Source organism: Aotus nancymaae, unplaced genomic scaffold (genome assembly GCF_030222135.1).
Source record: "Aotus nancymaae isolate 86718 unplaced genomic scaffold, 86718_ANA_hifiasm-v0.15.2.pri h1tg000117l, whole genome shotgun sequence".
NCBI classification, from domain to species: Eukaryota; Metazoa; Chordata; class Mammalia; order Primates; family Aotidae; genus Aotus; species Aotus nancymaae.
The window spans coordinates 6,675,232-6,701,752 of NW_026988532.1; the positions used below are offsets into that span (position 1 = coordinate 6,675,232).

Genomic DNA, 26,521 nt, shown 5'->3' on the forward strand with positions numbered 1-26,521 from the left:
TCATGTGGCAACCCCGGGGAAATGTCACCATACATTTTTTTTAAATGGAAAATGTTATAATGTATAAAAAGCTACTTTTTCTGCTCTGCCCCCCACTCCCATTCCAGAGGGTTTCTGTATGTTAAGTGCTTAAGCAGCATATGTTTCTCGGGAAGTGTTCTTGGCTCTTTTGCTCTTTGTTGTTGTTTTAATTTCCCTGGGTTCTGTTTAACATTCTGCTAAATCAGTGAAACAGTGATTATCTAAATGAATAGGAGACATGGAATTAATGAGGTTAGTCAGAATTTTGAAGAAATAAGAAATTATTAGAGGTGAAAGTTACATGACAGGGGCTGTGAATGAATTCTAGTCTCTGAAATTGCTTGTCTTGATTTATTCAAACTGATTGTATTAATTGATGGACATAATGAAATTTTGGTAATCAGGGTTTCACCATTGCATTTATTACTATTCCCGAAATCATGGTAACCTTGGGCTCCACTTGCCATATTTACAAGGTGATAAAAATCCTTAATAGGCTGTCAGGGACAAATGTGACTGCTTTTCCTCACACTCCTCCCATGAAACAAGCTTTCTCTCTTCCCATCTGGCTGCCGCCTGCCTGGAGCATGCTACTTTCCCCGTGTCCCCACCCCCTAACCCCCATCCCCATGCCTCCCAGTGGGCTCTGTCTTCGTGCATGCAGCGCTGGAATCACTCACCGAGAGAATGGCCCACCCCTTAGAGGTTTTTGGTTATTTTAGCAATACCGCTTTGCATTTTAAATACCATTCATCTGGCTTCAAAGATCTGCACTCTTGCATCGGGCACTTGTTTAAAAACCCAAGAGGTCACAACAGGTCCCAGTTCCATGAAGAAAAGATACTGCCAAACCAGAACTATTGCATTACTTTGTATTCGATAGCCTGAAATGGACAATGAGATAACATCCAAGATTGCAGCAAAAATCTATATGAAAAGGACTAATATGATAAAAACAAAGGCAGAAAACTACATTTGTTTGGAAATTGGAGTCACAGGCTTCGTTTGTAGAGGGGAGGTGGGGGAGCACGAGATCGATAGAGAATTTTTTTTTTTTAGGCTGAAAACATGATGTACCAGATGAACTTAAATTGATTCTGCTTCTCCTCCCCGCGCCCACCCACCCCTACCCTCCCCCTCATTCTGCAGCGAATGTCTGCGACAACGAGCTCCTGCACTGCCAGAACGGAGGGACGTGCCACAACAACGTGCGCTGCCTGTGCCCGGCCGCATACACGGGCATCCTCTGCGAGAAGCTGCGGTGCGAGGAGGCTGGCAGTTGCGGCTCCGGCTCTGGCCAGGGCGCACCCCCGCACGGCTCCCGCGCGCTGCTGCTGCTGACCACGCTGCTGGGGACGGCCAGCCCCCTGGTGTTCTAGGTGGCGCCACCGGCCACACCGGACGGGCCTGTGCTGTGGGGAAGCAGACACAACCCAAACATTTGCTACTAACATAGGAAACACACACATACAGACACCCCCACTCAGACAGTGTACAAACTAAGAAGGCCTAACTGAACTAAGCCATATCTATCACCCGTGGACAGCACATCCGAGTCAAGACTGTTAATTTCTGACTCCAGAGGAGTTGGCAGCTGTTGATATTATCCCTGCAAATCACATTGCCAGCTGCAGAGCATATTGTGGATTGGAAAGGCTGCGACAGCCCCACAAACTGGAAAGACAAAAACAAAAAACAAATCAAACGACCTAAAAACATTGGCTACTCTAGCGTGGTGCGCCCTAGTACAACTCCGCCCAGTGTGTGGACCAACCAAATAGCATTCTTTGCTGTCAGGTGCATCGCGGGCATAAGGAAATCAGTTACAAGCTGCCATATTGGCCTGCTTCCGTCCCTGAATCCCTTCCAACCTGTGCTTTAGTGAACGTTGCTCTGTAACCCTTGTTGGTTGAAAGATTTCTTTGTCCGATGTTAGTGATGCACATGTGTAACAGCCCCCTCCAAAAGCGCAAGTCAGTCACCCCCTGTATATCTTAGCAGCACTGAGTCCAGTGCGAGCACACACCCACTATACAAGAGTGGCTATAGGAAAAAAGAAAGTGTATCTATCCTTTTGTATTGAAATGAAGTTATTTTTCTTGAAATACTGTAATATGTAGATTTTTTGTATTATTGCCAATTTGTGTTACCAGACAATCTGTTAATGTATCTAATTCGAATCAGCAAAGACTGACATTTTATTTTGTCCTCTTTCGTTCTTGTTTTGTTTCATTGTGCAGAGATTTCTCTGTAAGGGCAACGAACGTGCTGGCATCAAAGAATATCAGTTTACATATATAACAAGTGTAATAAGATTCCACCAAAGGACATTCTAAATGTTTTCTTGTTGCTTTAACACTGGAAGATTTAAAGAATAAAAATTCCTGCATAAACGATTTCAGGAATTTGTATTGCAATTTCTTAAGATGAAAGGAGCAGCCACCAAGCAGTTTCACACTCACTTTACTGATTTCTGTGTGGACTGAATACATTCAGCTGACGAATTTAGTATCCAGGAAGATGGATTGATGTTCACTAGCTTGGACGACTTCTGCAAAATATGAGACTGTTTCCACTTGGGAAAAATTACAACAGAAAAAAAAAAAAAAATCTAAATGATTGCCAAGATTATGCCAAAGCCTGTTGGCAGAGTACTAAGAGACTTTTATTTTTAAGTCATGCTATTTTCACAGATTGATGGTGATCATGTAACTCTAGGGATGCTGATCTATGTATCTTTCCAAATACAGTGTTTACATGGAGTATCATAAGAGGCAACCTGGGGAACCAGGAAAGGAGCAGGGAAATTGAGTGATTTTGCAATTTGGATTTGAATATATTTAGAGTTAAGTATTTAGAGGAAATATCAAAATATAAAGCAGCAAGTAGACATAACTGCTGTTCCTGAGAATAAAGTTTGTTTTAAGTACTGCCCAAGGTGTAATAAATTCTTGTTTCTGCCTTTTATTAGGCCAATTACTGTGCAAGACAGCAAGGGGAGGCAGATGGGGAAGAACCTTCGAAAAGTTTCAAAGAGGCTAAAACAGTGTGCATGTCATTCCCAGCACATTGTTGTCCTACAGATTACAAATGTGTTAGCAGCAGCATCTCCTGGAATCAAAAACAATTATCAGCCCAAACCAGAGTCTTAAGGACAATGAAATTCTACATGACTTGCTAGAACAATAACCTATGATAGCCTAGTCCCAGTCTGAATTCTTCACCCTGCTGCCACTCCTTGCTGAAACAGGGAAGTGGGGAGGATTGTCTCCTGATAAATAACCTGGGTAAAAACTAGATGAAGGAACAGCATGTCTTATTAGTTTTGTTCCCAGAAAAGCCAATTCGAAGAAGGCAATAAAAGGTAAACAGGTAATGCCTGTGCTGCCTGCCACCCCACGTCCAAGTCTATTGAATATTTGTTATTCAAACCAACAGTCTCTTTTGATGTAAGAAATAAGAAAAGATGGAAATAAATTAGAGCTTAGGCTTAGTGCCAGAGTGGCCAACCAGAAATTGGAGATTTACATTGGAAGCATAAATAGAAAATTACATTTCGAGCTCACCAAAGAAACACATGAAAATGCTGATAACATAGGGAGTTTGAGATTATTTATAATGAGGTGGATTTCTAATATTAAAATTGGAGTTTAAGTTGTCTTATAGTTTATTAGCACAAACCAAAGGCAGCCCGTGTTATTTCTGGCAACGATGCACTTTATCGTTATCTGCTCATGGCTTTGTCGCAATGCTCAGGAATCAGACACTGCCCACTTCAATAGTTGGGATTCCAGAAGCTAATTCTAAAATTTAATGAAGGCCTGATTTAAACCAATTCATCTGCATTTTATCTTTATGAGGCTATAAGAATCTAAATTGATGAGGAATATCTTTCATTCAGTGTATTTAGATATAGTTTTCTGAATTTCCTGAAGCGATGTGACCTGCTTTTAATAAAAGTTCACTTTTAGGTATACAACAAATGGAAATGACATGTTCTTTTTAAATCTGGAATCTCAAGTTCTCCTAAAGGAGCTACTCCTTTGAAGAAACCTCAGCTCAGTGGACTTGATTCATCTGTTGTTTTTCGGCATTCTTACAAAGCTGGATTCATCTACAATGTTATGCCCTAAGAACAGGATCGGGGTGAAAAGCGAGTACTCGGTTGTTCGTACATTTAAGGTCCTAAATCTTGTTCTTATTTTCCCTTTGATAGGTCCCTTAAAGTGCGCTAATATAGTCTTGCATATGAGTTAATCTGTCAGCTTTCCCACATAGAAACGAAATAATTCCTTCCATCAATACTATTAATGAGCATAACATTTCAAAACATGGAACAAAGATTCAGCTATCTAGAAAGAATTGCTATTCATAGGAAGATAATGGATGTGCCCTGTTGTGATGCAAGAGTTATTTATTTCTGATCCTGTACACAGCCTAGAGGAAGAATTTAGTCCAGCAAAGAGGGGCCCTTGCTTAGAGAGACCCATTCTGACTCTCCTCCAGCTTTCTCCCCAATACCAGGAACTTAAGAGTTTCCTACTCAGATATCCCCCCCACACTTTTAGGCCAAATGTGGGCCTCCTCTGGGGGCTTAAAATCCTGAAGGCAGGCAGCATCCTGAGTGCATATACCTGGCCACTAGGAGTGGCATAGGGTGCATCTGTGTGGGTAGATTGGGGCCTGGGGCTTGGAGTGTTCACTGTGGAATTTATACACAAGCAAGGAGAAGCCCCTTGCAGTGAAAACAAGAGCTCAGGGCTGGAAAATAAGGGGACGAGGGGTGGGAATGAGATCGGCAAGGGCTACCACGAGGCTGGGGGCCGGTACAGAACACTGAACAGTCTACGAATTCTAAATCTCTACCTGAGCTTCCAAGGGTTGTGAAAGCATCATGTGTCAAAGCAGCAGGGTGGAAGATAATTTAACAGTTTATTAGCTTTATGTATGACTTTTAAATACTTAGACATGTGGCACGGGATCCTCCATCGGTACTTTTGCACAGGGCCCTGCAAACATTTGGGGTTGATCTGCCTGGGGTGCCCTTGAGTCAGATCCCTAAGTTGGCACAAGCTGCTCACCAGGTAACACAAAGGAAGGTCCAGGTTGGAAGAAGGCATCTGCTCCACGGTTCAACTGACCCTGTAGTTAATGCTCCCCTCACTTTCTCTTGGACCTGTGGCCTGACTGGAGTACAAGAAATTTTGGATCCATCGGGGGGCGACTGTGAGGAAATCTTGACATTGAATCTTTTGTTCCATCTCCTTCACCCTCTACCATCAAAAATCCAGTATGATTAGGATGTAAAGACCCAGCATTCTGAAATGGGATGCTCTGTACTATATGGCAAATGGGTTGTTGTACTTTACTGGTTGTTAAACATGAAATAAAATACCTATTTAACAGCTTCTCTGCTCACAGGATTGACCAGGATATGTGGGAACTACATTTGCTATGTATTTGTTCTGTGCAAAACTCTGTAGGTATTTTTGATCTGGTGCAACTCGAAGCTCAGCTTCCCAAATCTGCACTAGAATTCCTTACCTACCTTTCCTACACCCGGCCTTCAATGAGAAGGGTGGCAAGGTGGCGGTGGCTAAGCTGCACTGGAGAACAATATGAGCCACCAGGTAAAGCTCCAGGTTTTTGTGTTTTGTTTTTTTAAAGAAAATCCAATTCGAAAATTTTAATAATAGAGGAATGAAAATACAGATAAGGGATACTCTCAGGGTTTTGATTTAAGTATCTGGCCATGCACAATTCTTTATCTGCCTCATGAACTAAGGATTAGATTCTAATTAATTTTATTTCTAAGAAACATCGAATGTTCATCTGTCATAAATATTCTGTCAGTTCTGACCATTTCCATATGGAACGATTTTATACTTTTTGTTTTAACTTTCTTACACTAAAAGTAGTCTTCTCCTCTAGTTACCTAAAACAGATGCCAACAAATTCCCAGAATAAACGGCACATAAACATAATATGATGTCAGAAAGAATTAAGAATGCCAACTATCATGTTTTGAATTTTCACCAGTAATCTTGGGAACACAGTGAACTTTTACTCTTCTCAACACCTGGTGAGGTGTGACTCACATATTTCCATCTTCATTTTGCATCTGAAAAATCAGATAACTAAGAAACAGACATATCGCTTGTAGAAATCATATTATGGCATTGAACTAGAAATGAGAAAATAACATCTGTGAAAAACTCGTAATTATATTGAACAAAGTGTAGTTACTTGAGATCTGCTATGACAGAAAAGTTCTGTCCCCAATCCATTTTTAGAGTAGGTCCTGGAACAAGTCTAGCAAAAAGGGCTGAATGATGTTAAGGGCTGTTGTTTACAGTAACATAACTGAGCATTTATTAAGTGCTGGAATCCCCCTCTGCCTTCTCTCATCACCCGAAAGCTGTTGTTCGTTGAAGGAGGAATTAAAATGGAGTAGTAACATTTAAAATTACGTGATGTTTTTATTAACCTAAAATGATAGCTGGTGAAATGGGCCATTATTCTGCAAAATCTAATTATGTTAACACTAAAGATGTAGCTTGCCTGGCTGAAGGAAACTGCAGAGGATTGGAAGTAAAAATAATCCTCATTTTCTTAACTTAGTCCCACTTTTTTCACAGGCATTTCTTGTAACTATTATTAAATTAGTGAACTAGGAATTCTATGGGGAAAAATGACTAAAAAGAGAAAAAATAATTACTACCCCTCCTATATCTATCTGAAGAGGTTCTGAAATTCCTGCATGACAAGACTGTCAAGTTCCATTGAAGACAAAATGTACCACAGCTGTATCCTCCAGCCGCCCTGATAGTACCACATTACGGCTTTGCTCTTACAAGGGGCAGTCATTCTAATCTAATAAAAGACAGAAAATGGCAGAAAATCACACACCTGAAGTCCTGTTAAGAATAGGTGATTCTTTTTGCCCCAGGCAGGCAAGAACATAATGTCATTTTTTGTTCGTCTGTATTTGCACTCTGAAGGAGGGCTGCTCCTGTTGGGGAATGGTTTTCCCTCTGCCGGTGTGAAACACTGCAGGAAAACATTCTCCAAGGAAATCGTATTTTGCTATTTACCAGTCACGACTACCCCATGAAGCCCTGAGTAATTGTTTTGGCTTTCATGGTGTGATAAACACCTCAAGGCAAAGAGATTAGTGTCATTACTCTCCGTCTCTTTTTCTCTTCTGTTGGAAAAAAAAATAGTAGGGGGTGTCCAAATATAGTATGACACTGTTTCAACAATCCTTCAGATGCTTAATTATAAAGACCCCGGCTAAATATTCCTTTTACAAAATTAATAGCTTGACAAGCATTGGAGAGCTTTACAACCACTTAAACTCGTGTTTACATCCTGTGTAATTACAATTCATGATTGGGAAAGCAGTCAAATCTAAGTGCATTCTGATCAATGGTTCTCAGGCTGCCAAGTAGACCCCACACAACACATTATAGTAACTAACTTAAAAACAGGACTTCTACACCAAGAATTCAAACCAGGTTAGGGGAGAGCAATGTGGGGGGTCTATCAGTGAAGTGTTTAAAATTCTATATAAAATTTCCAGGATATGTGACTTTTTTTCTGGATAAAGAAATTATCTTTTAATTTATAAAAAGCCTAAGAGTAAAGGATGACTGCTCTGAATCCTAACATTACAATTTACCCCAACTGTGGAATTTCTCATTAAATTATAAATTGTTTTCAGGGGATGAATGATAATGACTCAGGTATATGAATGCACATGTTTTCCTACAATCAGTTATTTATTTATTTCATACTAACCTTATCTCTACCTGAGCTGCTAAGGGCATCTATATTCCCTTTTGTGTGTGTGAATGTCTCTATATATTACTCTCTGAAAAAGTCTGAAACAACGTGAGCTCTGATTCTGTTCTCAGGGTGGTGAGAAGCAACCCACTCTGATTTTTCTTTATTGCAGACATTTTGCTAGAAAGGGCTTCAACCATTTTTTCCCCATACTTGTCATAAAATTTATAAGAAAGAAAATAATATATGTGTGACACTGGAACACACTTGAATTGAATGGCACAAAGTCATTTCCTTTTTGACTGGGTGGTTTCATTTGTATGGCTGTTCTAGCTTATGAGCATTAGCTCAGGAGCAAAGGTCTTTCTAACTGTCTTTATGGCTCCCTGAGTTGTGGGCCTACTCTGATTATGTGAGGACTTTCATTCCTACTCAGTCCTCTAGACCTGCACCAGCCACTAGCCACTAGCCATCTCTGGCCACTGGCATACCAGTGTTGTCAGTCCAAAGTCTTGTGAATTTAAAAGACAAACCATACTTCAAAGTCTTCGTACAAAAACAAAAAATGTGAATTATCTCTTTCATAATTTTCATATTGGTTACACATTGGAATAATAATATTTTAGATACAGTGGATAAAATAAAATATATTAGAATTTATTTTAACTGTTTTTTTTTTTCACTTTTCTAATGTGGCTACTAGAGATTTTTTAATTACATATGTGGCTCACATTATATTTCTTTTGGGCAGCACTGCTCTAGACGTCTAATTTTCCCATCTATAAAATGGGGGTAATAGGATTCCATTGGCAGAAACACTCATTTCCCAGGGTTAGTATGAAAATCAAGAAGAGTTACTGAACATGAGATTCCTTGGTAGATTATAGATTTCCATGGTAGTGATAATCATGATAATATTTTCAAACTCCTGTTCCACATTTGCAGATTTTTCTGGAAGTTTCCAACCAGAGGTCTTCGCAAAACTTCCTCTGAAAGTGCTGCAATGCAATAAATGCAACACTTTCAAAGTTTTGAATGTGACACATGACCTGAACATGGAGCTTACATCAGAAACAATGACAACAGGAGAATACTAATGATAAAAAGATTAGTAATCAACAACTTTTATCAAAAGCCTTGAGCCAGGTACAATGTTAAGTATTTCTTTTTACCATCTTTATTCTAAATAATACACTGCACTTCTATTAATGCAGTTTGCAAACACATAGTTGACTTGCAGTTTGGTTCTTATTGGTTATAATAAGTTATATATGTATCCAACAAGTGGAAGATGAATAAATGTGACTTAGCAGCAGCAATTAAATGGACAAAGCAAAATTTGAGTCAACTCTAAACGCATAGCTTGCATAATAGAGATACAGTATGTGAAAGTTGTTTAAATTTCCATACTTGGATTCAAATGTTGAACCTCACATTAATTTAAATTTTATCAATTTAAGGGATAATATTCATGAGATAGTACTTCTGTTATCTTATCACCCCATTTAACAATCTTATTGGATCAACTTATCATTCCACACCTCAGACTCAAAACCCATCTTCACCTTGGCCCCAGGACACCTGCCCAACCCATGAGCCTTGAAAATGCCCTACCCATTCTCATCTTCTTGACTAGGTCTTTTTAAAAAACTTAGAATGCCTTTTAACACCTTCACCCATTAAAACCCTATCCCATATCAGATTGTGTGCTTCCAAGAAACCTTGCCAATTCATCTCACTGCTTCTATTACTGCTTAAAGGTTTGATTCAACAGCTACTTCCTACTTCCTGCTATGTGTGACTTATCTTGTGACTTGTTATCTCTCCTACTAGATTATCAATGTTAATACTGACATGACACACACACAGAGGAACTTGCATGTAGTAAGGCTCTATACGTGCATTCACAAATATTTGTTGAGCATCTAGTAATGTACTAAGCACTGATCTAGTTGATTGGAGCAACAGAGTCTAACACAAATTTGAGAGTGTGTGTCCCTCATTATACTTAATGTATTATAAGTCTATTGCTGTATTAAGTAATATAAATAAGCACTAAAATAAAGCGAGTTTCTGAAGAGAAAATGTATATACACTCAAGATTCACACATTTAATCTCATTTTAAATTCATTAGGGAGTATCTTAATTAAAACTTGTGGTTTATTCTTTTTTTTTTTTTTTGAGACGGAGTTTCGCTCTTGTTACCCAGGCTGGAGTGCAACGGCGCGATCTCGGCTCACCGCAACCTCCGCCTCCTGGGTTCAGGCAATTCTCCTGCCTCAGCCTCCCGAGTAGCTAGGATTACAGGCACGCGCCACCGTGCCCAGCTAATTTTTTGTATTTTTAGTAGAGACGGGGTTTCACCATGTTGACCAGGATGGTCTCGACCTTGACCTCATGATCCACCCGCCTCGGCCTCCCAAAGTGCTGGGATTACCGGTGTGAGACACCGCGCCCGGCCCGGTTTATTCTTTTTTTAAAAAAACTGAACGGTCCTTTCTAATGCGATTGATACATCCTAATTTACCTTTTCTAATGTCAGCTTTTGATATATTTCTCCTTTTCTTAAAACAGAAACATCTGCATTTCTCAATCTTCATCATATTTAGCCCTTGGCTGGGTGCACTGGCCCACGCTGTAATCCCAGCACTTTGGGAGGCCAAGGCAGGTGGATCACTTGAGCTCAGGAGTTCAAGACCAGCCTGGTCAACATGGTGAAACCCAGTCTCTACTAAAAATAAGCCAGACATGGTGGTTTCTGCCTGTAATTCCAGCTGTTCAAGAGGCTGAGGCAGGAGAATCACTTGTACTTGGGAGGCAGAGGTTGCAGTGGGTTGAGATCGTGCCACTGCACTACAGCCTGGGTGACAAAGCGAGACTCTGTCTCAAAAAGATAAAGGAAAAAGAATAATAAATATTTGACCCTTGAGCTAACCATTTTCAACCTCGAGTATGAATCAGAATCTCTTACAGGATTTTAGTAAAACAGTTTGCTAGAGCCAAGCCCCAGAGTTTCTGATTCAGTAGGTCTGAAACGGAGGTAAATGGTGTGATTTGCAACAAGTTCCCAGTGAGGCTGTCAACTGCCAATCCTAACAGAACTTTGGGAACCATTGGCTTAAGCTGATTAAAAACCTAACTGCAATTTAACAGGAAGCTCACTGGGTTTAACCTAAACTCCCCTTCCCTGAGGTTAACTAATATTAAAATGGGCATCATGATTCCTACCCAGAAGGGTTGTGGTGAGAATTAAATGAGATAATGTACATGAAACTGTCTCATCTGAAGTTCACATCTATGAAATGTGAGTTAAAACTATACGTTTTCCATTTAGCCATAAAATATGGCCAAAGCATATATTTCATTAGATTCTCCCACTCAAGCAATTCCAGCTATTTATTAGGAATTCTGGTCTCTAAATTCAATAGTTTCTACCAATAAAATAATAGAATCACACAGCTGGCCAAGACCTTAGAGACTTTCTGGAGTGAACAGTTAAATGTTTTGAAGCAGGTAAATAGTCAAACCTTTTTTGTTTACTTTCTTGATTCAATAAAGCAATCAAAACAATTGAATGGGTCGCATGTATCATTCCTCAACTTGAATATTTGGTTTTTCCTAAATTGAATTATTTGACCGAAACAAACTACTTCCAGACTAAAAGAAAAATAGAAATGAGATTCTCGTTTTTCTTGTCAGCTGATGGCTGCAGCTTCCAACGGACGCTCTGAGGCCCTGTGAGAGCCCACTTAATTAAAGCCTGGTTCATTCTGACTCCAGTTTGCCCACTGACACACTCTGTGGTCTCTCTCTGTGATGTTTCTCTACCCACTAGAAGGGCTCAGGGGGCTGTTAACGTAAGGAATCAATGATCAAAAATTAATTTTAAAGCCTGTGGTAAGAGCACATTAACATGAACAGTGCAGCTTGCCTAGTGAAGGGTCTGAGCAGCACAGCTGACATCTTCTGAAGGATTGGAGAACAAAATTTTGCAGATAGAATGTGTCTTGAGAATAATGATGCATGTCACTAATAACCTAGTGCTAAGTTACAAGCTTAAATTGGAGACTCTGCAGAGGAATACACAGCCTCTGTAATTTTCAGTTTGGTGTAATAATATGGAAATGGCTTTTGGTGCCGGGATTGGATCAGCCTAAATGAGCTGGAATTGATAGCTGTCTGTAATACTAGGGGCAGGAGGGAGTCATCACGTCTTTGTCCTTGCTGACTTATCTAGGGCTCTCCAGACGTGACAGTTTTGAGGAGTGAGCCTTTAAATATGTTATGGAAACGTACTACAATATCTTGCAGCACAGAGAAGGTACTTCTAAAATTGCTCAACAAGAATACAGAATGGGGATCCTCCTTTCCAGGGAAGGAAAAAGCTTTTGTTCCCATGAAAAGTAAAAGGAAATGGTAACTTCAGAAAAAAATGTGATGGAGGTGTTCTGGGGAAACAGAGAATTTCAAGAAATAGAGCAATCCTAGGTCTCCTCTAAGAGACCCCACTCCAAGCCCCACTCTGTCCCCTGGAAGTCATAGCATTCCAGAGGCTGACACACACAGCCTTTCTTTGGGGGCAATATAATGGACATTTTATTGTTATGCTCACGATTGAAATGTTAAAGCAGTGAAACTGGAAGCCAGTGGTCAGTGACACAGGAAACAAAGAGCTTCTTTAGGGTCCATATTATGGATAACATCTCAAGTATTGCCCAACAACTCGTTTCACTAAAAAGTCAGCAGGGCATGAGTAAATTATCAAGAGTGGAGGAACAGCAGCAAGTTTGGATTAGCCTGAATGGCACCAAGTCTAATGAAGGCCTTTGCGAGGCACGCAAATCGCCCTATTATCTGGTTCCTGCATGTTTTTTCAGCCTCATCCTGCTTACCAGCCTGCGCTCCAGCTAAGTGCAAGTGACTGCACTTCCCTGAAGAAATCAGACTCTGATGTCTCATATGCTTTCACATGTGCTGTCCCTTTGGCCTGATATGTGCTCCCTTATTGTGCCCATCCGGTGAGTTCATCCCTTAGGACCTGGCTGAGGTGACTTCATTTTGATGCCCTGCTCCAGTTACTGTCGCTGCATGACAAACCACCCCAAAACTTAGCAGGTGGCAAGAAAGGATGGCTTCTTATCTTTCCTCTGTGACGTCTGGTGCCGCAATTAGGAGCAATTGACATGACTGGCATCTGGGACTGGAGGATCCAGTCTCCACATGACCCAAATGCCTACATCTATCCTGGCTGGTGACACAGCTGCATAGAGATCAGAAGCCTCATTTCAATGATCAAGATAACTTTTATGACCTAGACTCAGAACTCAATCACTCAACACAGTCAGAAGCTAACCCAGATTCATGGGAGGGGACATAGATGTTGCCTCTTACTGGGAGAAGAGTCAAAGAATTTGGAATCTTGTTCCTTCTCTCACGCCTCCCAGATAGGGTGGATGCTGTCTCCTTTGACCACCCAGTATCTTGCAACCTCTATCAACACCTTCTTCTGGCTGTGCTGTGTGGCTGCTTAGCCCACTGGCTTCCGTACTAAACTCTGATGTCCTCACAGATGTTGTGTATGTAGATCTGGCAAAGCCAGTACCTTGCAACCTCTATCAACACCTTCCTCTGGCTGTGCTTAGCCCACTGGCTTCCGTACTAAACTCTGATGTCCTCACGGACGTTGTGTATGTAGATCTGGCAAAGCTCACATATGATGTTGGACACTAAGTACTTAAATTAAGTCACCCTGAGCATTGCCCAAATTAGAGGTCTGTACATTTGGATTCCAAGTACACAGAGACCCCGTCTATCAAAGGGTATCTAATCCTCACACCAAGCCCAATCTCTCTGTGCTGCATGGAAGCACACAGTTTCTGAATGGAGAACCTGGTGACCCTGAGAGTGTAGATTCAGACCTCTCAGGGAGATTATCAGTGGCCACAGCAGCCCACCACCTTTCCAAAGGTGAATGATCAAAGACAAATGCCAGCCATGATCAAGTCAAAGGCCCCAGGCAAGGAGGAGACCACCCACTGCAGGGCAGCAGGGCCAGGAATAATATGGGTCACAGGAAAGAAGACTGTTGTAGACAGGATGCCATAGAAAATCTGCTGTTAGCACGGTCAGGCCTGGGTCGAGCATGAGGGAATAGGCTCCTGATGTTAAAAGTACTGTTATACAAAGCTCATCTCATGGCAGAGGCCAGGGTAAAAAGTTCATTTTTTCCATCTGTAACTGACTGAATTGTGTTCCCCTAAATGCATATGTTGAAGCCCTAACCCCCCAATGGGACTAGATTTGGAGATAGGGTCTTTAAAGAGGTAATTAGGTTAAATGAGGTCATATGGCGGTGGGCCTTTATCCTATATGACTGTTGTCCTTACAAGAAGAGAAAGAGGCACCAGGGAGGCCATGTGTGCTGAGAAAAGGCCATGTGAGAACACAGTGAGAAGGCAGCCTTCTGCAAGCCAAGGAGGCTGGCCTCAGGAGAAACCACCAGGCCAGCACATTAATCTTGGTCTTTCAGACTATCTCTAGTAAAATAATACACCATCTAAAGTCCCGAGTTCAAAAAAGAACAAAACTAAACAAAAGCTCTTACTAAGTTTGTTAGTTCATTCTCCAACTATTTATTGAGAACTTATCATGTGCCAGGAATGATTTTGATTCTACTACCAAGATACAGTGGAGGATGATATGATCCTGTTCTCACAGAGCTCATATTCTGGTGGTGAGTGACTGCAAGAGCAGAGGGTCAGATGGTGACACATGATCCAGGAATAGAGAATAACAGTAGGTTGAGGGTGCCTGAGATAGAGATGAGATGAGGTGTCATGACACGATGGCTGTTAAGCAGAAACCTAAATTAAGTGAGGAAACGGGCATTACTGCGATCTTGGGGAAGAACCTGGCAGGCAGAAGATACATCAAGGACATATGTCAGGGGCAAGAGTGTGTGTGAGGAATAGTAAGAGGGAAACATGACTGACCAGGCCGAGCAAAGAGGAGGGTGTTACAAGAAGTGAGAGAGACGGCTTGGGTCATGTCATCTTTTATGCTGATAAAGTTATGCAAATATTTCAGTGAGAATTTCTGGTGCCCAGAGGAAATAAAATGAGGAAAATAACCCCCTTAGAGGGGTCTACTTTAATCAGATTTATCTCTGTGCTACCAATTTTACTAATAAGTAGCAAAGTGTGTAGAAGGTGTTCAATAAATGCTTGTGGAATGAATGAACTCACGAATGCATGAATTAGCCAGCTCAGCAATAATGCATCCGGACATTCTGATCAGTTTCAACTTTGAACTATTGGTGTTTATCAAACCATCTATGCCAGGTTTTGATTCAGAAAACATGGAGAACAAATTTTACAGGGTAACTGGTATTTGTCCACAATCAAAAGAGAAACTGCAAGGCCTGGAAATTGTGTCCAAGGAATTATCTAGACTTCATGAACTAGAATTAGAAGCACCTGCCCCGGATGTCTAAGGAAGCCCTTTTCTGGAATCAGCCTTTTGTGTCTGATGGCCTACGGGATGCCTGACTAGATGTTTAATGCTTAACCAATATGTCTAAAATACCACACTAAGGTGCCCCCTCCTCCAGCCCCTACTTGCTTGCCAACTTCCTCATGTCACAACGTGACATCTCCTTTCACTCGGTTTCTCAGACCCGGAAGCCTGAAGATTCCTCTTTTGATCTTGCATGCAGCCAGCAAGCCCTTCCAGCTCCACCTTTAAGTCACCTGTCAAGCCTGGCCCCTCTCCTCGCTGGCAGCCTTACCCCTCTTCACTCCATCTCCCCTTTAAATAAGAAAATATGGTCATGCCTGCCTCTGCTCAAACCTGCCAATGGCTTCTCCTCACATATAGATTAAAGTCTGAAAGGCTTACTGAAGCTCACAGTTGCTCCATGAATAGCCCACAGCTACATCTCCAGCGAAATTTCTCTGAAAATTCAAACACCCCTCCCTGACTCCCCTTCAGACATATCCCTTGCCTTTCTCTCAAGCCCACTCTGCCTCCAAGCTCTCTACCTGCTATTTCCTCTGTGCAGAATCTTCTTCCCTAGCTCTTCTCCAAAATTCAACTAGGCCTTGGCTCAAATGTCACCTCAGCAGAGAGGCTCCTCTTTCTCCCCATCACCTTCTGCTCCTTTATCCAGCTTTCTTTTCCTACTACCTACCACCACTGACACTATATTGTTTGCCCATTGTCTGTCTCCTTCCACTAGAATATCAGCTGTGTTCGCTGCTGTATTCCAAGCACCCAGAACAGTGTCTTACATTATAGAAGGCACTAAACAAATATCTGTGGAATTAATGAATAAATGACCAAATGCTTTTGATCACAGCATCCTTGTTTGCAGAACCCAGAGGAGGCCTTAGGACCCTTCCAAGCAGTGCTCGCAGTGACCACTAGCACTCGAAGAGAATTTCAGTTCAAGAAATGAAAATGATGCACCATCCCTGCATTAAACCATGGGATGCTTTTGTTTTTTGTTTTTTGTTTTTCCAGAAAGGACTGTTTTGTCTCTTTATTCCTGGAAACTAATAGTTTCTGGGCCTAACAGGCATTTGTTAAGTGTTTGCCAAGCTGATACTCAGTAAACAAGTATAAGTACAGAAGATGGCTTTGTAACTCACGTGTAAAACAACCAGTGACATGGTAGCCCTAAAATAATTCTTCAGATTTTTTTTGACACTCAATATGCCAAGCACTGTGCCTCATGGCCTGTGTTCCTTCCCTGTATCCTCCATGGCTCAGCTGCAGGTTTGGAAGGAGAGACGGCACAGCTCATCACAACCAGCTGGCTCCAAGAAGCATCTGAGCCCTATCACCTTCTTCAGCCCAGCCTGCTCCCCCAGCCTCTCTCAGTGGCATGGCCTAAAGTCACCCTGGACTGATATCTCCCCCTGAATTGCAGGAAGAGAAGAAACGGTGCCACTTTAGCCTGTGTTTATCTGTAACTTTCAAGGACAGTATTGTTCATGTTTGTGACAGGAGCCCTTAATTTACATTTGACATTTTCTCTCTCCTAATGTTAACACCCAGTCACTCAGGTGGCATGATCATTGATAGTTCTCCAGAGACTGAGCTTTCTGCACTGCTTTGTGCCAGAATGGCACTCTTGTGATAGGTGCTAAATAAGGACGAACTGACACAGGAAGTGCTGTTTTGTGTTTGCAAAACTTCTTTGAGCCAAGGCTCTCGAAGCACAGTACAAACATGAAGAGGAATTATTATCCTCACTTTACATAAAGAGGAGAAACATTTGATTTCTTTGGTAATAGCCTCTTATAACCATTTCCAAATGTAATTACATTGGTTGGAAATGCCAACTTATGCAATGAAATTACCAGCACATTACATAAGACAAATAAAAGGAAACGATACTTCATAGAAGGCATCCAGTACAAGAGGAGTCTCCTCTAGATCCTCCCTCCTCCTCTAACTAGAGTTAAAACATTAGCATCCTCATTGTGAGGAAATATAAAGAACAATGGTAAGCATCTTTCTGGGCCATAGTTGACTGTTCTAACACGATTGCATGAAAATGCTTGATGTAAGAGTTTCCCCTGGGAGTAGGAGGAAGGCTGCTCCCTACCCCTCAGACATTCATTCTCTAAGTGAAATCATAAGCAAATAAATTTTTAGCAAACACCAGTTATGCACCTGACATTGCACTAGGTGCATTCACATACCTGATCTCCTTCAAGCCTCATCGCAATTCATCTTACAGAGGAAAGAGCCGTGGCTTAGAAACACAGGGGAGCTGGGTCTCAGGTACCAGGCTTAACACTTTTTCCACATGCTACAACTGTAATCCCCAGGCCAGGGAAAGGATCATCACCCTCCTTTCCAGCAACTCCAGTTCCCCACTATTCTAGCAACCCTGGAGTGTAGAAGGCTGGTCCTCCAGGACTGCAGAGGGTATGCCTGAGTCACGAGTCATGGTGCTAAGCTCAGAGAAAAGGCCTGCTGGGGCTAGCCATGCTTAGGCTAGTAGCCTCCTCACTGCCAAGAGGCCTCCAATACCCATCCAGATTTCAAGCATCTTTCCTTGTTTGGCAGAGTGGTTTGGAACGTGGCCTACGAGGTCAAATCCATGTGTTTAAAGCCCAGTTTCTCCACTTATAAGCTATGTGATCTTGAACACTGACTTAACCTTAGTGCCCCAGTTTCTTCCCTCTAAATGGGCCTATGTCTACATCACACTGTTAAAGAAATTGAATGTATCATTACATGCTTTAAGCCCAGAACATAACAAGCACTTACTAAATATTGGATATTACCATTGTCATCTGTATTACTATTAAATTTCTTCAGTAGTAGCATCTACTCCCATTGTTTTAGCCTCCACTTCTACATGGGCATTCCTCAGTCTCTCCCTCTGTTACCCTCTTCTCAGAGTGGCCAGCACAGGTCTGAGTGAAGTGGGAGCCGGTAGCCACTGCTGGCTGACCTGGCCCTATAGGAATTGGGTCAGGCAGGGTGGTCCTGGCATAATCTTCGCATAAATGGCCAAAAAGAATGCACCTATTTTGTCTTACAAGGTTCTGAAGGATCGAAGTTTGCCCTGAACATTTTCCTTTTCAAGTTTAAATGGGTGGAAAAAGCCAATGCCAGTGGAAAAGAAAGAGACACAGGAGCTAATAAACAGAGAAATGGCACGGGATGTGGGCAGTGGGGAGGACAGGTGAGGGGAGTGATAAAAAGAGAACTATCTGTTCCTCTCAGTCAGCCAGGTTACAAAACTTGTAGTCCTATTTGCTACCTCCCTCACTTGCCATTCAGTTTCAATCAACACATCCTATTGATTCCATTGCCACCAGGTGTTTTGGGCTTGGCTTTCTCTCATTCATTCTCACTGCCCCCGTTTCATTTCAGACCTTCTTTTCCTGCCACCTGGACCACGACAATAGCCGGCTTCCAGCTTTCCACAGCCAGTTCATTCTACTGCTGCCGCCAGGAGATCTGTACCAAATGCATTCTGAAAATTCCAGTTCTGCCCTTATAACAAAACTCTTAGAGATGCTCATTTCATCATTGGATAAATTCATATGCCTTATTGTTTTCTAATGTTGACTAGCAGGTCTGGCTGCTCACTGTCCCCAGAATACATATGTCTAGTGCATGCGTGAACCAAGTATTATGTACCCTCTCTCTTTCAGTACCATTGCAGGCACTAGGGATGCAAGAATGAACAGTAGGTCCTTGAACTCCAAGGGGCCATGGCATAGCAAGGGAGACAGCCAGGTACCAATGAGAATGTGTGTCAGAAAGAAGTGGAAAGGATCCAATCTGACACTTCTGATCAGCAGTGCTAGCTTAGAAGTATCTTCTCATTTAAAATGCCAACAGTATGGAGTAATTTCATTAGTCATTGAATCATTTTATTTAATGGACAAATCTGAAAGAGAGTGGAGAACAAGTGGGTTAGCAATAGAAAGACAAATAGAACAAATAGGGGCCACAACTTAAATATCTTTAGCAGTCAGACAAGGAGTGGCTTGTAAAACCGTAAGGAGTGATGGGGACTTCATGCCTGCCTAAGTGCATTCACAGTCCATTTCCTTTCAAAATTCTGTGGCACAGGTGTTGAACAATGAGAACATGTGGACACAGGGAGGGGAGCATCACACACTGGGGTCTGTAGGGGGGAAATAGGGGAGGGAAAGCAGGGGGTGGGGAGTTGGGGAGAGATAGCATGGGGAGAAATGCCAGATATACGTTATGGGGAGGAAGGCAGAAAATCACACTGCCATGTGTGTACCTATGCAACAATTTTACATGTTCTTCCCATGTACCCCAAAACCTAAAATGCAATTAAAAACAAAAAATATATATATAAAATAAAATGTGGGCAAGATCTGCATGGCAAAAAAAAAAAAAAAAAAAAAAATCTGTGGCAAACCAGATAGCTCCGCAGGACAGGATCAGCCCACCGGAAGCCACTGGCAAACTGCCCCAGTCAGGTGAGAAGTGCCAAGGATCCTAAGCCTTCACGTCCTGGATGCTGTTCCACCACCTCGAAGGTGCTGGTGTCTTTGGGTAAGTAACACAGATTATTCCTCAGTCTTCTGCTCTGAAAACCAACATACCAATTTCTACCTTATAGAGTCCTGTGGGATTCACAAATGTAGTACTGGTTTTCTATTATAGGAGTGTTATTAAATCAAGAAAACCAGAGCCAAAGAAATGACCATAGAAGGGTTACTGATACCACCTTATTTTGCCAATTATATGTAGAGTTCAGCTTTCAAATGAGATGAAATCATAAGCAATGCCACCTGGACTCTTGTGGTTTCCAAATCTTCCTCTTTTTTTATCCAGGCCACTTTCTCCTTGGTAGAGCTGTCTACAGATAACACCAATTCACTGGCTCTAGGTGATTCCATCCTTGACCCATCCCTTTCACTACAGGATGGGAAATTGTTTTGAAGGTAACAATCTACTTATGCAAGTGCATATACAACATTTTCGTTTCTTTTGGCAATAGAGCCTTTTAAAAATGTACTTTTTTAACATGTGGCCATAAAACTATTGCGTAGGACCTTATAATCTCAGGACCAATATATTTTTTTAATAGCACAAAAAGGGAATTTTAACCAATATTACAGAACCACAGCAGTCAAGAAGCCGTTTTCTGAACAACATAAGAGCTAAGCCACGTGACCTTTGCTGCCATGTGAAGAGCAAGAAATTCTCTAAATTAAATCAGTCAGAATGGCGAACCCAAGAGGCACCTCCTGACTGAGACCTCTGGCAGCAGGGCAGAGGGCGAGTCTGGGAAATCAAGCAGAATTGAGGTTCCCCTGAGACAGCGGTTTAGAGTAGAATCGGGAGGTGTTTCTAAGTTTCCAAGTCTTCTCTTGCTGACAGACTGTGGCTTCCCAATTGAGTATTTCACTTCTGTTTTATGTTTCTGCTTCTGTGCCATGGCCTTGTAATTACCACAGTGTAATTATGGCAGGTTTCTGTTCTCTGAACCTAAACCTAGAAGGTAAAAACTCCCAGCTAGGCCTATGTGTCAGGACTAAAGGCAAAACAGGCTCACAGCCCCTTGGTACTCAGATGTGCTCCTTTTGAAACGGGGCATTTGGGCTAAGCAGGATCTGGGCCTCAGGTGTATCTGGGGAGAAGAGGAGGCCACTCCTCTCTTGTCCCGGGACTCAGCTACTGTGGACACTATTCACAAGTGGTGTTAAGAGACACCTTCTCCCACTCAGGTTGTTTAGGATTCAGATGCTACCAAGGAATGGAGTAAGATAATGTCCTCTCCCCTCATTCCTCCCCACACTATGTATGTATTTGCATCTCTAATTTATTAGGACGCTGACCTGGGACGGACCACACCCAGGACCAAATTACAAGAAAGGACATAAGGAGCTGTAAGAGGAAGGTAACTCTGGGGTCGGTGCCACCATTTCAGCTACAGGGAAGAGGTTTAGACTGCAATCTAGTCATCCTCGTGGTGTGAGAGTACTTTGGGGAAGTGGCTCTGAGTGTGAGCAGGGCTCCCATGGGAAACAATGGGACATTCAAACAAAGAAATTGGCTGGGCGTGGTGGCTCAGGTCTGAGAGGCTGAGGCAGGAGGATTGCTTGAGCCACGGAGTTTGAGTTTGCAGTAAGCTATGATTGTGTCACTGCACTCCAGTCTGGGTGACAGAGCGAGACTTTGTCTTAAAAAGAGAGAAAGGAGGAGAAATTGAGGAGCACATAATGAAGGGACTATGAATAAAGCTAAGGATTAAAAAATGATCAAGTATTGAGTTGGGGAAGCAGATAGCAGCCCCCAGGCCTAAAGGGTGGGGATGTGAGCTGTCACCAGAACCTGAAGAGACTGGCAGCTCTGTGGGAGGTGCGGGCTTCAGCAGAGAAACCAGCCTCTGCCAACCTGCATCTTGGAAGAAAGGAATCCTGGAGAGTAAACTCCCATCCTCTGCTCTTGAGTCTCCTATCAGTGCCTCTCATTGGCCAAATTCAGCAGGTCTCCAGAGGACAAAAGAGCCTGCTCCTGTAATCCATGAAGAAGCCATAAAGGATTGCCCAAGGCTCACAACAGGTGGAGTCCTGGAGGGCATATTTCCAGGGACAAATGGAGAGCGCACAGCATCGTTCTTATTCCTCCAAGACACTGGCCGACTGGGTACGTGACAGAGTCTTCACCGAGGTCAACCCAAGTGACTTCATTAGGCATATTTCCAAGGGACTGTCAGGGCCTGTTCTTTTTGGCTTGCAGCTCCCCATAATGTTGAGAAGTTTCTGGTTCTACCAATCACAACTAGGATGTTTGCCAGCATGGAAGCTAGTACAGAAAAGATAGTGAAAGCTATGGCCTGAGGCCCCAGCACCAGCTGGAGTGGATGATCCTGTTGCAGTGGCACCCCATTGCAGGATGTTTAGGGGCCATCAGTGTCTGAGACTGGCCTCATAAGGATACATGCAAATCCCCAGTTCCTCAATAAGGGACTCCTCAGAGCCATGAGCAGGACTGATATGTAAACACTCCAGGGAAATCTCAGACATAGGAATCCACCTCAGCAAACTTTTTCTATAAAGGGCCGAGTAAATATTTTAGGTTTTATAGGCTGCTCATTCTCAGTGGCAAATAGTTAATTCTGTCACTGTTGCATGAAAATAGCCATAGACAACAAGTAAACAAATGAGTGTTGCTGTGTTCCAATAAAACTTTACAAAAACAGGTGGCAGGCTGGATTTGGCCTTCCAGCAGCGGTTTGCTGACACCTGGCATACAGAATTGAGATTTAGAGTGTTCATCTACTTCTGCCCTCATTTTTATCTGCAAATGGGGAGGATAGCGACATTTGTGCTATGTGCCGACACTCCAGATTTCTTTTAGATTGTAAGCCACATGAAAAAAAAAGCCATGTCTTATTGATCTGGGCATCCTTACTACACAGGATTGCATAAATGAATGAGTGAATGAAACAATTAATAAAATAATTAGGCCAGTCACAGTGGCTTATGCTTGTAATCCTAGCACTTTGGGAAGCCGAGGTGGGCAGATCTCTTGAGGTCAAACCAGCCTGGCCAATATGGTGAAACCCCATCTCTACTAAAATTGCAAAGAATTTAGCTGGGTATGGTGGTAGGTACCTGTAATCCCAGGTACTCAGGAGACTGAGGCAGGAGAATAGCTTGAATCCAGGAGGTGGAAGTTGCAGTGAGCCAAGATGGCACCACTGCACTCCAGCCTGGGCAACAGAGCAAGACTCCATCTCAAAAAATAAAAAGAAAAAATAAAAAGGAAATAAAAGGAAACAAAATATTCACAATGGGAATAATATAATTTATACTTCCATTTTTAGTTCTTGTTAACTGAAATTAAACCTTATGTCTTATTCTTATATTTAAAATATTGAATAATCAGAAGATGTACAGAGAAATGTAAATGCTGTATGGGTTCTAAATTTCTTATAAAAATCAAACCAAATTTTCATGAGCTGACTGGTGCTACTTTCTAGTGATAGTAGAATAGGCTAGCTCAAACAAACAACTGTGGAAAAGTAAACAGGATCCTAAGTAATGTGCTTGCTAATGAGACTCCCCGAATGGGTGTTTAACCATAACACATGAATTAGGTGTTTGTTCCTAACATATGTTCAACTTATGGGGTTGGATAGCTAATGCTTTATTTAGTATATGTGACCTTTAAAAACTACAGAAAAAAAATCCTTACAGCTCTGTTTTTTCTGATCTTCCATGATTTTTTTTTCTCTATATTCCACCACCACCCCCCTCAGCCACTATCATAAAAGATGACTTTGGAACTGCCTGCAAAACATCAGTCTAAACACCCAACCACTAATGCAGTGAGGCAAAGAACTGGGGAAGACAGCATCTAATATTACTTAAGTTGTATAAAGTTGACCATCACGTCCTTTCCAAATGAAAATTGGAAAGCCAGAGTTACAGGCAGCTCTGCCTTCCACATAGTCTGATTCTTCTTTATGATGAACGGGGTACAGTACAGCTAACAGTACATAACTGAAATTAAACCTTATGTCTTGAAATTAAACTTAACACAATGCTCTAAAGCTATGGATTTGACCAAAACACACTCTTCCGTGTGTGTCTGTGCTTCTGCTTTTTTCTTAAGTAAACAGTAGTTTGAGTCATTTGACTATAAAATCTTGAAGTAAGGAGTTCTTAGCTTTCCCACAGCAGAAACAAACTTCTGGATATAGTAGACTTTAGTGGGCGCAAAGACTAGTAAATGTGTTTCAGCATGAGCAGCTGGAAATATCTATGATCAAGCATCAAGGAAGAGATACAACCTCCATTTCTAGGTCACTGAATTTATTCAATAAATATTTATTGAGCATTCAGCAAGTATCCAGCAGAGACAAATCTGAATCTGGATGCTGCTAGCTCATCCAGGTCCTTATTGAGTCTACATACAAACTGTCTGACAAGCTTTTTGGAAGGTATTGTATTTGATACTTGCTTTGTAATCATGACAGAATCAGAAGTCACATCTCTGGCCACTGACACTCTTTTGTATGTGTTTGTGCCATTTTTGCCATCCCTTACCTTGACATAGCTAGTCAAGAGGATATGCAAAAACAACAAACAGTTGTATAGTTTATCAACAGGCAATAGACAAAATAACATTATTTTGTTTTTTATTATAACTTTAATTTTTATTTTAAGTTTTGATGTACAGGTTTGTTACATAGGTAAATGTGTGCCATGGTGGTTTGCTGCACCTATCCACCCATCACCTAGTTATTAAGCCTAGCATGAATTAACTCTTTCCCTAATGGTCTCCCCTACCCACACCCTCCTCCAACAGGCCCCAGTGTATGTTGTTCCCCTCCCTGTGTACATGTGTTCTTATTGTTCCGTTCTCACCTATGAGTGAGAACATGCAGTGTTTGGTTTTCTGTTCCTACATTAGTTTGCTGAGAATAACGGCTTCCATCTCTATCCTGTCCTTTGTAAGGACATGATCTCATTCCTTTTTATGGCTGCATAGTATTCTATTGTGTATATGTATGACATTTTCTTTATCCAGTCTATCTTCGATAAGCATTTGGGTAGATTCTGTATGTTTGCTATTTTGAGTAGTGCTGCAATGAATATACACATCCATGTGTACATGTTTGTAATAGAATGTATCTTTGTAATAGAATGATTTGCTTTTAGGGGGGCATATACCCAGTAATGGGATTGCTAGGTCAAATGGTATTTGTAGTTCTAGATCTTTGAGGAATCGCCACACCATCTTCCACAATGTTGAAACTAATTTACATTCCCACCAACAGTGTAAAAGCATTCCTATTTCTCCACAACCCTGCCAGCACCTGTTGTTTCTTGACTTTTTAACAATCACTATTCTGACTGGTGTGAGATGGTATCATATTGCCGTTTTCCCAATGGAACAGAATAGAGAAGTCAGAAATAAGACCACATGTCTACAACCATCTGATCTTCAACAAACCTGACAAAAACAAGCAATGGGGAAGGGATTTCCTACTTAATAAATGGTGCTGGGAGAACTGGCTAGCCATATGCAGAAAATTAAAACTGGCCCCCTTCCTTACACCTTGTACAAAAATTAACTCAAGATGGATTAAGAACTTAAAGGTAAAACCCAAGACTATGAAAACCTTAGAAGACAATGTAATACCATTCAGTACATAGGCATGGGCAAAGATTTCATGACAAAATCACCAAAAGCAATTGCAACAGAAGCAAACATTGACAAATGGGATCTAATTAAACTAAAGAGGTTCTGCACAGCAACAGAAACTATCATCACAGCGAACAGGGAATCTTACAGCTTTGGAGAAAACTTTTGCAATCTATCCAGCTAACAAAGGTCTCATTCCAGCATCTACAAGAAACTTCAACAAATTTACAAGAAAAAAAAAACAAATAACCCCATTAAAAAGTGGGCAAAGGACATGAACAGACAATTCCCAAAAGAAGACATTGATGTAGCCAACAAACATATTTTTTTTATTATACTTTAAGTTCTGGGGTACATGGGCAGATCTTTCAGGATTGTTACATAGGTATATACATGCCATGGTGGTTTGCTGCCTCCATTCCCCCATCACCTACATTAGGTATTTCTCCCAATGTTACCTCTCCCCAATCTCCCCACCCCCCACTATCCCTCCACACCCCCCCATCACCCAAAAGACCCTAGTGTGTGATGTTCTTCTCCCTGTGTCCATGTGTTCTCATTATTCAACACCCAAGTGAGAACATGCAGTGTTTGGTATTCTGTTCTTGTGTCAGTTTGCTGAGAATGATGGTTTCCAGATTCAACCATGTCCCTACAAAGGACATGAACTCATCCTTTTTATGGCTGCATAGTATTCCATGGTGTATATTGCCACATTTTCTTTATCCAGTCTATTATTGATGGGCATTTGGGTCTTTGCTATTGTAAACAGTGCCACAATGAACATACGTGTGCATGTATCTTTATAATAGAACAATTTATAATCCTTTGGGTATATACCCAGTAATGGAATTGCTGGGTGAAATGGTATTTTTATTTCTAGATCCTTGAGTAATCACCACACTGTCTTCCACAATGGTTGAACTAATTTACACTCCCACCAACAGTGCAAAAGCGTTCCTATTTCTCCACATCCTCTCCAGCATCTACCATCAGAGATTACTACAAACAACTCTATGCACATAAACCAGTAAATCTAGAAGAAAT

At 41.7% G+C, this 26,521-nt stretch overlaps 1 protein-coding gene across 6 annotated transcripts in view; it reads left to right on the forward strand.

Moving 5' to 3' along the window:
- NTNG1 (netrin G1) overlaps nt 1-2,951 on the forward strand; it is a 357,410-nt gene extending 354,459 nt beyond the window's left edge. For 5 of the 6 annotated variants that reach the window (XM_021667520.2, XM_064371094.1, XM_021667519.2 and 2 more), the window contains one exon: nt 1,171-2,951. In XM_021667520.2, the coding sequence (XP_021523195.1) occupies nt 1,171-1,400 (230 nt within the window). In that variant the 3' untranslated portion in view covers nt 1,401-2,951. The remainder of the gene's footprint in view (nt 1-1,170) is intronic. The other variant, XM_021667522.2, reaches the window with a different exon arrangement.
- The last annotated feature ends 23,570 nt before the right edge of the window (nt 2,952-26,521 follow it).